We start from the raw sequence: 12,966 nt of genomic DNA on the forward strand, positions 1-12,966 counted from the left end.
TGCAGAAGTGTTACATAAAATTTTGCAGATACAGCCCTTTCTCAGTTAGAATGGAAACTAAGGAGAGAATTTTCTTTATTTTTGCTTGGGTTGATACAGTTCATGGTTCATCACTAGATCTGTGAGTGAGATCAATGAGAACAAAAAGCTTGCAAATTTTTCAGGCTTTTTTTCAGGTTCAGGACTGCCACTTGGGGCAGCTCTCTCTCTGTAATTCTTTCCTTACAATCTACTGTATAATCTGAGAGCTTTAGGTTTGTTTGAATTGCAGAAAGAAGAAACCATGCCAAAAAATCCAGTCAGATTGGCCTGAGGGAGTTGATGATTGATGGAATAATCATTTGTTTAACAGTGATATTGATTATATAGATTGTTTAGATTATGTCAAACAGAAGTTCAGGTATAACCTTTTCAAGGGGTGGGCTATAGCCTGTTCTCTCTCAAGGCAGAGAGAGTGTGCAGGATAACATCATAAATAGTTGCATTTCCACAGGGGTGAGAGTCAAGAGTTGTGTTAGAGTATTGTTCTGAAGCTGAGAGAGGAGAGGAAAGCGTTGAGAGGTCCTTAAGCTGACTTGAAGGCTGGAAAAATTATTATCGGTTTATAAATTGGCATTTGGACCGTGTTTTCTTTTGTACAATTGGTAAAGTTTAAAATCCTCTTCTCTTCCTCTTATGAATGTCAGTTTTGCACAGGATAATGTCACAGTTTAATGTTTACAGATAAATAATAAAGGATTATTTGTTTTTCTTTCACTGGATTCTGAAATGTCTAAAGCAGTTATGTGCAAAAGGTTTGCATCTGGAAAGTTCAGGGTCTGGAGGAGACCCTTCAGATAGCAAGGGTTCTGCTTCAGAGAGTTATCCCTTCTATTGTGGTGACAGAACTAGGGGAAGCACTAGCAGCAGCTCTGTGCTCTAGAAGACTGAGTTCGTAAAATGAAAAGGGTGTTCTGATACCTGGCATTCCTTGAATTTGTTTGTGACTAGTGCTGAGTTATATTTCAGCTAACTGATTCCCAAGTCTCTTTTTGGCAGCTGCTCTTTGCTGGTGCCTTCAAATAGTCCCGTTCGAGGAAAGTATGCATAGTACTTGATCTCCGGTTTCATCAGTGTGAGGACGGTGGATATTTTACTTTGCAGTAGAGGATGTGTTCAAATATAGTGTGTACATGGAGAAAAATTGTGATGTCACTTTGTGTTCAATGTTTACCCTAAAATGGATGGATCTCCTCAATATTTTCTTTCTTTCTTCTCTACAGGTGTTGCAAGTAGCACCGAATGCTCCTGTGGCCGTAATCATTTTACATGTGCTGTCAATGCTTTTGCTGAATGCACATGCATCCCTGCTCAGTGGCAATGTGATGGAGACAATGACTGTGGGGACCACAGTGATGAAGATGGCTGCAGTAAGAATATCATTCTTCACTTGTGGTTGGGAAAATTGATTGTCTTTTTCTCTGCAGGTGCTTCTCTGTTTTACAGGCACATCCTATCATTTGTATGACAAATGTTTTGGATTATAGATGACCTACTTTTGAGTGTCCTCAGTACTCAAGAGTCTACCAGAGCCAGTGTTCACTGACATAAAGCATAGTGAAAGCCCAAGTCTGGCTCTTGCTGCTGGTTTTAGATTGTTGTTGGGCATGAATACTTTAGAGGAAGAGGAGGGACAGAGAGAAGTACTTGTTTTTTCCCAGCCTTGCAAAAGCACTATATGTGAACTAAATGATATGGTTTTGCTGTAAATATTAACAGAAAATAAACATTATGAAGAAATGGATTGAGGGTGTGTGCCCTCTTAAGTAACATTCTAGTTTCTGTCCTGGCTGCCCTATGAAAGGTAACCACTATGGTAACATTCATTGGTCTTGGGATCTGCTGAGAAAAGTTACCTTGAAGCTACTGTGTATCTGCATAGTGTTGGCATATGGGTTGCAGAGCCCAGCTAGGTGAGAACTGATGGGAAGTGTCACTCTGAGTGAGTTTAGTGGGATATAGATGAATAGAGAAAGCCTCTTTGCTTGGAGCCACAAGTAAGTTGCTTTCTTACCTCATCTCTTTGGATTCCACAGACCATGGTAGAATTGAAGGGTGGAAAAAAAAGCCTGCTTTCATGGTACTCCTTTCCTGAAACTTTCCCTAGAGCTGAAGATTTAAGGTTCCTGTCAATGAATATGAGTGAAGAATTTATCTTCTTCTGTTGGATTTTTCTCTAACCTTGCCTGGTTTCTGCTGTCAGTTACTATAATGAAAGAAGCTTTTATGTTCTAGAGACTTTCTTCTTCCTTAAGTGTGGGAGATAACCCAGCTTTGTGAAAATTTGTTTCCTTCTCACTTCTTGTTTCTTAAAATTTTGCAAATATTGAGCAATGTGAAAGTCCTTGAGTGAAAAATGGGGTTTTTATAACTAGGCTACCTGCAAACAGATTGTCAGTGTTTGGTTTAAAGATGATTAGTAAAAGGGTTTTTGAGCAAGGAAGTGACCTTAACTGGAGAAATCAGAGAAAACGGATAAAAAACCTCCATGTTTACATCCAATAAAGAAAAGAGCCCATATGAGAATTTGCCATGCTCAAGAAAGAGAAGATGAGGATCTGGGAACTGAAGCAACAGTGTGAAAATCTCAAAAGAACAGGAGAGAGGAGTCTATGTGATTGCACAGGCTGAAAAAGGAGGAATTGAGCAGGAATAAGGGGCTTAGGGAGGTAAAGCATATCCAGTAGCTAAACTGGTTTTACTGACTTTGTACTAAATACAGAGGAAGATTATTTTTTTCCAGTTCTTGCAGGGAGTGAAGGGGATGGGGAGATGTTGGTGGGGTTGGAGTTTTTTTGGTGGGCTCAGTAACAAATTAGGCAAGAGATACTTGCTGATATGGTCTTCTTTGTACTTCTTGTACTTCCAGCACCAAAAGTTTTAAGCTAGGGAGGCAGGGTAGGATGGGGGTGGGAGTGGGAAAGATAAGATCTTCCAGAGAAACTAGCAGGAGGTGGTTCAAACTAACAAGAGTTGCTTGTTCATACAACATATGCTTAGTCTGTGGATCTCCTTGCCACAAAACATTGATTCTGAAATTTCAAATGTTCTCAGACAGCAATCTGACAAGTTTATAGATGTATAATCCACTAAGGACTGTTAAAGATGAATATGCCACCTCTTGTTTGAGAAGTCTTTGTATTACAAATAGAGGCAGGTTTTATGTTCTGAGGAAGAAAATTTACTTGCATGCTGCTTTCTCGCTCATCTACTCTTGGCATCTATTGATGCATCATGTCTCTCTCTGCAAGACCTTTTGGTCTTGCACAGTAAAACTGTGATGATGTATCCCTAATATATTAAGGAGATTATCCAATATGTGTTTGAATGGAAGCTGTACAAACTAGGAAGCAGTACTGAACTGTGATCAATCTGCTGGTATTCTCTGGCACTGGAGGCTGGGAAGACAACTGAGTGGGGCAGAGAATGTAGGAACTGGGTTTATCTTCTGCTTTCTTTAATTTACAGTTACTAAGATGGTTGGCCACTTGCAGTTAAAGACAACAAAAGAAGTTTCTATAAATACATTGATAGAAAGGGGAGAGCCAAGGAGAGTCTCCATCCTTCGCTGGATGCAGAGGATAGAATAGTGTCAGGGAATGAGAAAAAGTCTGACGTACTTAATGCCTTCTTTGCCTTAGTCTTTAATACCAGTTGTCTTCAGGATACCCAGCTCCCAGAGCTGGAAGTTAGTGATGGGGAGCTGAGTGAAATTCCCTTGATCCAGGAGGAAACGGTTAGTGACCTCCTATGCCAATTAGACACCCGCAGGTCTACGGACCCTCATGGGATGCACCCGAGAGTAATGAGGGAGATAGCAAGAGTTTGCCAGGCCACTTTCAATCATTTGTCAGCAGTCCTGGTTAACTGGAGAAGCATATATATATTAGCAAATATAATGCCCATCTACAAGAAGGCTTGGAAGGGTGATCCAGGGAACTATAGGCCTGTCAGCCTGACCTTGGTATGGGAGAAGGTCATGGAACAGATCATCCTGAGTGCCATTACCCAGCATGTGAAGGACAACCAGGAGATCAGCCCCAGACAACATGGGTTTACAAAAGGCAGGTCCTGCTTGATAAACCTGATCTCTGTCTATGATAAGGTGACCTGCAGAGTGGATGAGGGAAAGGCTGTGGCTGTTGTCTGTCTAGACTTCAGTAAAGCCTTTGACACCATCTCCTACAGCATTCTCCTGGAGGAGATGTCTGCTCACAGTTTGGACAGGTACACTTTAACTGGGTAGAAACCAGCTGAATGGCCAGGCCCAGAGAGTGGTGATGGCTGGAGTTAAATCCAGCTGGTGACCAGTCACTAGTGGTGTTTCCCAGGTCTCAATACTGGGGCCAGTCCTGTTTAATGTCTTTATCAACAGCTTGAACAAAGAGATCAAGGGCCTTCTCAGTCAGTTTGCAGATGGCACCAAGTTGGGCAGGAGTGTTGGTCTGGTGGAGGGTAGGAAGGCTCAGCAGAGGGATCTGGACAGGCTGGGTTGATGGGCTGAGGACAAATGCATGAGGTTCAACAAGGGAAAGTGCTGGGTCCTGCACTTGGGATGCAACAACCCTATGCAGTGCTACAGGCTGGGGGAGGAGTAGCTGCTTGACTAAAAGGGAGTGCTAGTTGACATTTGGCTGGATATGAGCCAGCTGTGTGCCTGAGTGACCGTGAAGGCCAATGACATCCTGGCCTGTATCAGAAATAGAGTAGCCAGCAGGTCTAGGAAAATGATCATCCCCCTGTACTTTGCCATGGTGAGGCTGTACATGAAATCCTATATTCAGTTTTGGGCCCTTCACTATAGGAAGGACATTGAGGTGCTGGAACATGTCCAGAGAAGGGCAACGAAGCTGGTGAAGGGTCTAGAAAATGTTTCTTGGGAGAAGCAGCTGAGGGAACTGGGGTTGTTTAGCCTGTAGAAGAGGAGACTCAGGGGATCCTCATTGCACTCTATAACCATCTGAAAGGAGGTTGTAGAGAAGTGGGGCCAGTCTCTTCTTCCATATTCTCAAGTGAAAGGGTGAGAGGAAATGGCCTTAAGTTGTGCCAAGGGAGGTTCAGATTAGATATTAGAAAAAAAATTTACTGAAAGAGTGGTTAGGCAATGGGGTAAGTTGCTCAGGGAGGTGGTGGAGTGATTATGTCTGGAAGTGTTCAAGAAGCATCTGGATATGACACTTGCTGATATGGTTTAGGGTGATTTTCGTGGTGCTAGGCTGACAGTTGGAATGGATGGTCTTGATGGTCTTTTTTAACCTTGATGATTCTGCAATCTCATTCAGAACATGACTTGTGCTGTAGGTCTCTGCAATTTAGTGAGACAGGTAAGCTAGCATGTACAGAGAAAAACAATAGAATTGACAAGATGGGAGGGGAGGTAAAGAGCTGTATTTATACAGAGTAGAAAAGTGACTCAAGGGGAAGAACTGGAGTATGAGCTGCCTTTTTAAATATTGTGTTGTGGTAGAATAAATACCAAGAGGAGAATTTTTTCAGCTGACAGCCAGCAGTACCTTGAGTGCAATTTAGCAGAAAGAAGAAAGCAAAAATAAAAGTTAAGCAGTGGGGCTAAGGATGCTGTAGAAGTGTTAAGTGCATGACTTCTGCACACACATGCAATGCTGCAGTGGAGGAGCCCTAGAAACACTTATTCCATTAAGCCTGCTATATCTTGCTCTGAATAGCTGCTTGTTATGAGTCCAGGTATATGGTACTATTTTTAGCTTGTAAGAACTAGATCAACTCTACAGTGTAGGTTTGCAGTAGTTGTCTATGCTGTTTGCTGTCTTGCTTAGTTATTATGGCACTGAAACTTTTTTGCCAGAGCAGACTGGTTGCTAAATCCTTCTCTTTTGCTTGATATACAAGAGTCTTGTGAAGGTGTACTCATTTGTGGGGTTAACTTTCCATCTCATCTGTTTGTTCACTGTGCCAGGCATAAACAAGGCAGCAGAGTGCAAGAGCAGGGATGGGGTATGAGCCCCCTTGGAACAACAACTTGAAACTTAAATCAGTTTAAGCTTCTCACAGATCAGCACTGATGCACATAGTACAAGAAAAGAGTTAGTTCACCGATTTTTCTTGCCTTCCCTGGCTGTTTTTCTGTGACATGCATACAGTGTTCTGGTTGCAGGGAAATTTTGGTCTTCTCTGCTTTGAACTTGATTTATTTTTTTCATTTATTGACTTCTGTCATGTCTGAAATTGGTCAATTTCTTCTATACAAATCCTGAGCTGAAGGTTTAGGTTGTCCTGATGTAGTCATCCTACAAGCCCTAGATCTATTAAAGGGCTAGTTAAAGAAGTAGTGAGATTCCTCAAAACCCACGAGTCTAGTCTTCTTGCTGGGATGAACCCAGTGATTTGTTCTGACTTATGAACCTCAATCTGTGCAATCACTTATATGGACTCTTCTGAGATGCTAAAGCTGTCGGGATTCTTTTCCAGCAATGTATGGATGTGATGCTCTGAGTTTTAAGGATGAGAATTATAGTATCATCAAGATGTCTTTGATCAGAAGCATGAACAGAAGTGTTTGCAAGAAATCCCACCTTTTCACTGGTCTGCTGCAAGCTAATTTTAGACTTACAGGATTTTTTTTTCTCCTGTGTATGTCCTAACGTTACGGAGAAATAAAGCTGCAACGATACTTTTTTTTAAGGTGTACTTTTCCTTCAGTGTATCATATGCTCATGTATACTGTATGCTAGTACAACAAGAATGAGTTCCTGAGAGAGTTCTGTCAACCTCCTTGGGATAAAGGAGAGGAGAATAGGAAGACATCGGGCTACTGGGCTCCTAATAAAGCAAGAGAGTGAAACAACAGGCTGGGGGTAAAGGTGAAAATTACTTTAGCAAGTCAAGATTCAGTCTTGTGTCTGTGTCTATATAGGGCTGCATATACTTTAGTAGTTGAATTGAGTTTACTAAATTCTGTATTAATGCAGATTTCTAGCCTTGAATTGGTAATGTTGTTTTGGTTAAAGAATGACAGATAGCTTGAAACAGTGTGTGATGAAAAAAGAAAAAAGGCAAGACACTTGGCAGCGAGAGGAGCTGCAGCTATGAAAAACAAGAGCAGACTCAGGGAACACTTATTCCTTTTGAGAGATATTTTCAGTTTTCAGAAAAATTCTTAAAATATGGTGTGTTTTACTTTTTTTTTCAGTGTTCTGTTACAACCTATAAAACAAATTACCACTTTTTGATTTGGTTGTACTAAGTTTTTCCTTAACTGTTACCATTTCTGCACACCCCAGACACTTTCCACTTGTATTGGTGACCTTGGAATGTCTGCCTCATAGATATTTTTCCATTGTTTTGGGGAGAGCCCTGTCTCTGCTTACCTGTGACAGAAAATGTTTCCCTTGCAAATCTGAAGCCCTGCTGTGATGGAAGCCAATTATTCCATGACATGTTTGCTTTCTGCTCTGGATCATGTTTACAAGCCAGAGTGCTGTAGTAATAATAGCAATAAGCAACCTCCCAGCTGTCATGCCAGTTTCATAGACTTTCTCTGGTGCCAGCTCTCTGGCTTGCTGACAGTGTCTGGCTTGGAAGGCCTCTCTACACATGCACAGAGTAGCTCAGCTGCCTTGTGCCAACAGAGACTACTTTGGACTGTCCCTAACGAAAGCCACATGCAAGCAGAGGAATGGTTTTCATTCTGGCCTGCATGCCCTTTGAAGTCCAGCATGGTGTGAATGAGCCTTACTTCCTGTGGCAAGGGTGAAAGGACAACTGAGTAAACTTGGCTGAGGACTGATAAATAGTTCTGTTTCTCCTAAGATACACCAAATCCCCTTGTAACCATTGCCCCAGAAGAGCCTTCTTGCTCTGAATTTTGGATCTGTATCGTACATAATCAGCTTGTAAATGTGTAACATGTTGAGACACAGCTTGCTTAGCTCCATGCACTGTTGTACAATACTTTTTAATTTAAAGGGACCAAGGAAGAATTTACTCTTTTTACTTTAAAGGTTATTGAAAGTGGGAAATCTATGCAGTTCATGTTGGGCTGTAACTCATTCAAGCACAGAAGAGTGCCTCTTCTTTGCCAGGAACAGGGCTATCAGTGTAGCCCACTTATCAGTCCCACCACAAAAATTTTTGAGGTAATATGAGGATAAAAATCTGACAGGTCTTTTACTAAATTAATGGAAACTTAAAAAAATTAATTTTCCCTCACTTAATCACCAGTCATGACCTCAGATGCAAGAGCTCAGGAGAAGCTTCACTTTTTAACTTCAAGTTTTACAAAATTAGGAACTCTTGTCAAGAGTTCAGGATTCCCTTGAAAACAGACCAGTTCCATATCTGCAACTTTTATTGGGCTTAGAGTATGTGTGTTTCCTTTAAAAGGCATCAGAATTAATGCAGTGCCCCCTCGGGCAAAGTGCTTATGATCAAAGGGCTGGGAAAGGTTGGGTGCTGATACTCTTTCAATTCTTTTTCTTACTATTTCTTTTTTTGTCTCTTGGCTGGCAGCATTCTTAAGTACAGTTCGGCAGCATGATTGGAAACATTTTATGTTATTCTGGGACTAGATTTTCCACAGTGTATGTTAGTAAAATGCAATGTCTCCTATTTCTTTCTGAGACTGGATTAACATCTTATTTTGTTCCTGGACTTACTGCCCACTGTGCTACAGATCTCAGCAAACAGATCTGTGTTTGTGTGTTTGTATGTGCTCATATACATACATGAGTGCAGACATAGCTGAGGGTCAGGTTGCAGTTCTCTAATGTAGGTAACACAGATTTTTATTTGTTTATGTATTTTTTAAATTAGCTCCTCATTCTTAACATGAATGAGAGTTTGTCTAATTAAACAAGCAGTACTGTTCAAAACGCTGTGTTCCAGAGCTCTGACCACCAGTCGCTTGCTGTCCTTGGGTACAAAGCAACCTGCTCACCACAGGCAGTAGGGATAAAGTGTTCAAAGGACAGTGAGACGTGATTCAATCTGCATTTCACCTTATAAACTTCCCTTTTCCCCCGCTCTCCCCCTTCCCCTTCTGCTTGACAGTAAATGAGTGTCCTGTGTAATTGGAGTTGGGAGAGGGGGAGGAATAGCAGGCTTACGATAGACCTAGCTTTGCTGAAACTTTGGATAATGTCCAGTATGACCATGCAGAAGGATGAGGTCAGGGAAGTGGTTGGAAGTTCAAAGGCCTTTTTGTATTGCTCATTGTCAGTTGACAGATGTGCTCTCTTGAGCTGTTGCTACCCAGTCTAGTTCTTTCCACTGGCTCCCTTTCCTTGGGCTTGCTCGCCATCCTGCCTTTCTGCACTACCTGGGGAGGTGAGTTGGTCCCTTTCTGCCTGGGTGTTTGCCTGTCTTCAGCTCCATCCTAGGACGTGCCTTTGCTCATCACTTGAAGGAAAATATTGTTTCTTTGCATAGGTATGGAGAGATCAAGCTTGAATTGAGCAGGGAAGGGGGGCTGAGGTGTTTACTGTTGGCATTACCTAATCCTGCTATGAGTAGTGGTGAAAGCATGTTAGTGCAATCTGTGATCCCTTTCTCATCAGTGGAAGCGATGCCTATGAAGGACTTGCAGCTGACTTAGGAAATAATAAATACCCTTCATTTTACAGGTTGGAGAAGGGGGCTAAAGAAACAAAACTGTTCCATGGTCATGCATCAATATCAAATTGGGAAGAGAATATGGGGGTCCAGTTTCTAGTCTTCAAGGTGCTAATCCATCTTGTCTGCCAGTGAGATGGAGAGGTCTTGCTCCATCTCTGTTAGTGAAAGAAGTTCATGCTGCTTCACTTGTACTGCTATGTACCCTTCTTCATGCTATGGCTTTGAAAATGAGCTATACGAGTTAAAGCAATACACTTACCAGATTGTATGGTAAGTGTATTGTCAGGGTAAAATGTAGTGGAGGTTGGCTAATCCATCTTGTCTGCCAGTGAGATGGAGAGGTCTTGCTCCATCTCTGTTAGTGAAAGAAGTTCATGCTGCTTCACTTGTACTGCTATGTACCCTTCTTCATGCTATGGCTTTGAAAATGAGCTATACGAGTTAAAGCAATACACTTACCAGATTGTATGGTAAGTGTATTGTCAGGGTAAAATGTAGTGGAGGTTGTTTGAATGTCAGCTGCTCTGTCATGTCAGGGTAAAATGTAGTGGAGGTTGTTTGAATGTCCTAAGTATGACCTCTTAACTTCTAAATTTCCTCTTAACTTCAAATTTCCAAACACTTTGGATATATTTACAACAGTACTAAACATTTACTCTGGGCTAGTGATATGCCCTCAGCTTTAACTCCATAGGAATAAAACTAATCAAAATACGAAGTAATAAATGGCCAACAGAAGAGCTGATTAATAATGACCCTAGAGCACAGGGCTGTACAGTGGAACTGAAGCATGGTGTGTTTAGAACAGATAGAAGGAAACATGAATGTTTCTGTGTAGGCAATTTATTTTTAATGGGAAGAAAGGATCATCTATTGGAAGGGCAGAGCTAGGAAAAGGAGATTAGGAAGAGACTACCCCCATATGAAAGCTGCTCCTAGAATCTCTTACATTTTCTTTTGAAGCATCTTTTTTCTGACCATTATTAGATTCAGGTTACAAGTTTATATGGATCCCTGCCCTGATCCCATTCACAGCTCCTCTGCTCTATGAGACATCAGCCTTCATCAATTAGTTTGGGTTTTTTGGTCTCAAGTCGATTTGTGGGTTTTCCTCCTCTTTTAAAGGAGAGCTGCTCTAGCAGGGGATTTAACACACACACACCACACACCCTTCTGCCCCCAGGCCAGTGTTGTCAGAGCTGGCACACACTTGCTTGTCTGCTGGGTTGGGAATTTGGCCCTCCTTTGTATATGGCAGTTGTGTTTTGCTCTCTTCCCCCTGCTCCCCCTCCCTGTGCTTGATTTTTATCTCTAAGGGGAGTGTGAAATTGGCTGAACTGCTCCCTGTAGGGGTGGAATTTCATTTGGTGTCATTATTTCATGAAGGGATGCAGCAGTTCAGTGGGATAATGGTATCCGCTCTGAACCAGTGCTAATGGCTTAACCCTCTGGGAGCCTGAAGAATTCTCCCCTGAAGAGTCAGCATGCAAATTCCCTTCCAGGTGGCTGCTGTGCAGTCCTTTGGTGATTAGTCATGCTAAAGCATATGCTGGGAGGATAGTCATAGTCCTGAAATTGCAGCTGAGGCCAGGGTAGGCCTGCTCAGCATGCAATGTATGGAAGTTGTATTTGGGGGAGAGAGGTCTGATCTGTGGGACTGACCATCTGAATCAAAAAATGTCTTGGTTTTATTTGGAAGCAGAGTTTGCAAAGCAGAGAGCTTTCCACTTCTGCCTGCCCTGGGGAAGAAAGGGAAGCTACTTCTTCATTTTGATGCAACAGCATAGGAGTGCTCAGAGCAAGTGCAGTGGGAGGAAATGGGTCAGCTATTGGAAGACCAGGGTGCTGTCAAGCCCGTGAGGTGAAAATACAGATTTGTATGCTTCCCTCTCCTTCTTCCCCCTCTGGGGCCTAGTAGTAACTGGATATGACCTGCATAGATATCTGCATGGGACATCCTGCACATGATGGGAAGGGCCTTTTCCAAAGGGCCAGGGCCAGATTCTGTGAGAATCTGCTGAGAGCAGTTAGGTTGCAGTGATGTCCTCAGATACAGAAATGCCTGTGCCTGCCACACTGCAGAAACAGCTGAGAAGATGATCTGAATTTGTGGTGAGAAAAAGAGGTGTTAGAGCAAGTCTGAATTTAACTGCATGTATATTCTTACAGTGCAGGGTTTTCAGGGCAGGGCCTTGGTGAGAAACATTGAAGGACTTGCTACAGAGAGCAGATGATTCAGTATAGTATAGTCCATGCTGCTTTCACAGGATGTTGACAGCAGTCCTGGGCCATGGGGAAACAGGGAGTTGAGAAAGCTGGAAAAGCTGAAAATGTGACTATTTGTTCTCCTTATTAAATCCTTCTCCTTGTGTGTGTGACTGCTGTCTTCACCTTCTTCTTTTACCCACCTCACTCCCCTCCCACTCCCACCTCCAAGATAGTGTTGACAGGGGAAGGAGTAGCAGCATAGCAGAAGAGGGCTGGCCTGTGTGGTGACAGATGGGAGATGCTGTCGGCAAGCTGGGCTGGGATGAAAGGGTTTCAGGCACTAGCCTTTCTAGCTCTCGCCCCTTCACATCGCTGAGCAAATCTTGTCCTTTGGAGAACACACCTGTCAGGAACAGTCTTGTGCAGCCCCTTCCCTACCACAGCTGGCAATACTTAAAAGCACGAACCTCCTGGGGCTGAGTGTTCCTTTCATCTGTGGGGGGAAGAACAGGGCTGATGCTCCCTCTTGAATTCCAGGTTTGTGGCTCCAGGCCTCCTCATACACTGTGGATTTGTGGTTCCACTCCACTGCCAACAGATTCCTGTGTAGGCAGGCATCATCCTATGTCTGTCCCCTTCTTCCGTCCCTTGTGGAAACCTCCAGCAGAGTTTGGACTCTGCCCACCCTGAGGTACAGCAAATTATCCCCAGCAGCGAATTCCTGCCTCTAAGCTTCTCTTTGCAGATTTCTTAGACAAGAAACCTGGCAGAGTCCTCATGATGAAATACACACTGTAGCGTGTACTTTGCAAAGTCTGGTTCCTCAAAACATTGCTTCTGATAGTTCTCACTCTAAGAAGCTTGCTGTGTAATAGAAACAGGATGGACTGCACTGGGAAACATGCAGGAAAGATGTTGATAGTGTAATTTTACTTGTTATGAAGCAAGTGCAGTTATGGGAGAACAGCAGGCTCAAGAATGAAAGAGAAAAATGAAACTGGGGGAGTTGCGGCTGCTACTTCACTGTGGAAAGGTCAATGTTTCTTTGGAAATCAGAGACTGCTAAGCTACAGACCTACTCTGTGCCCCCATCCAAGGAACAGCTCTTCCTGATGACTTGAAATTTTA

The 12,966-nt window shown here is 42.7% G+C and overlaps 1 protein-coding gene across 1 annotated transcript in view; it reads left to right on the forward strand.

Annotated features, from left to right (window-relative positions):
• Positions 1-1,262: 1,262 nt before the first annotated feature.
• LRP4 (low density lipoprotein receptor-related protein 4) overlaps positions 1,263-12,966 on the forward strand; it is a gene marked incomplete at its 5' end in the record, with an annotated part of 41,280 nt that continues 29,576 nt past the window's right edge. Inside the window, one exon of the mRNA XM_009070625.1 lies at positions 1,263-1,409. Within this exon, the coding sequence (XP_009068873.1) occupies positions 1,263-1,409 (147 nt within the window). The remainder of the gene's footprint in view (positions 1,410-12,966) is intronic.

The sequence above is a fragment of the Acanthisitta chloris genome, unplaced genomic scaffold (genome assembly GCF_000695815.1).
Source record: "Acanthisitta chloris isolate BGI_N310 unplaced genomic scaffold, ASM69581v1 scaffold3910, whole genome shotgun sequence".
Classification (NCBI taxonomy): Eukaryota; Metazoa; Chordata; class Aves; order Passeriformes; family Acanthisittidae; genus Acanthisitta; species Acanthisitta chloris.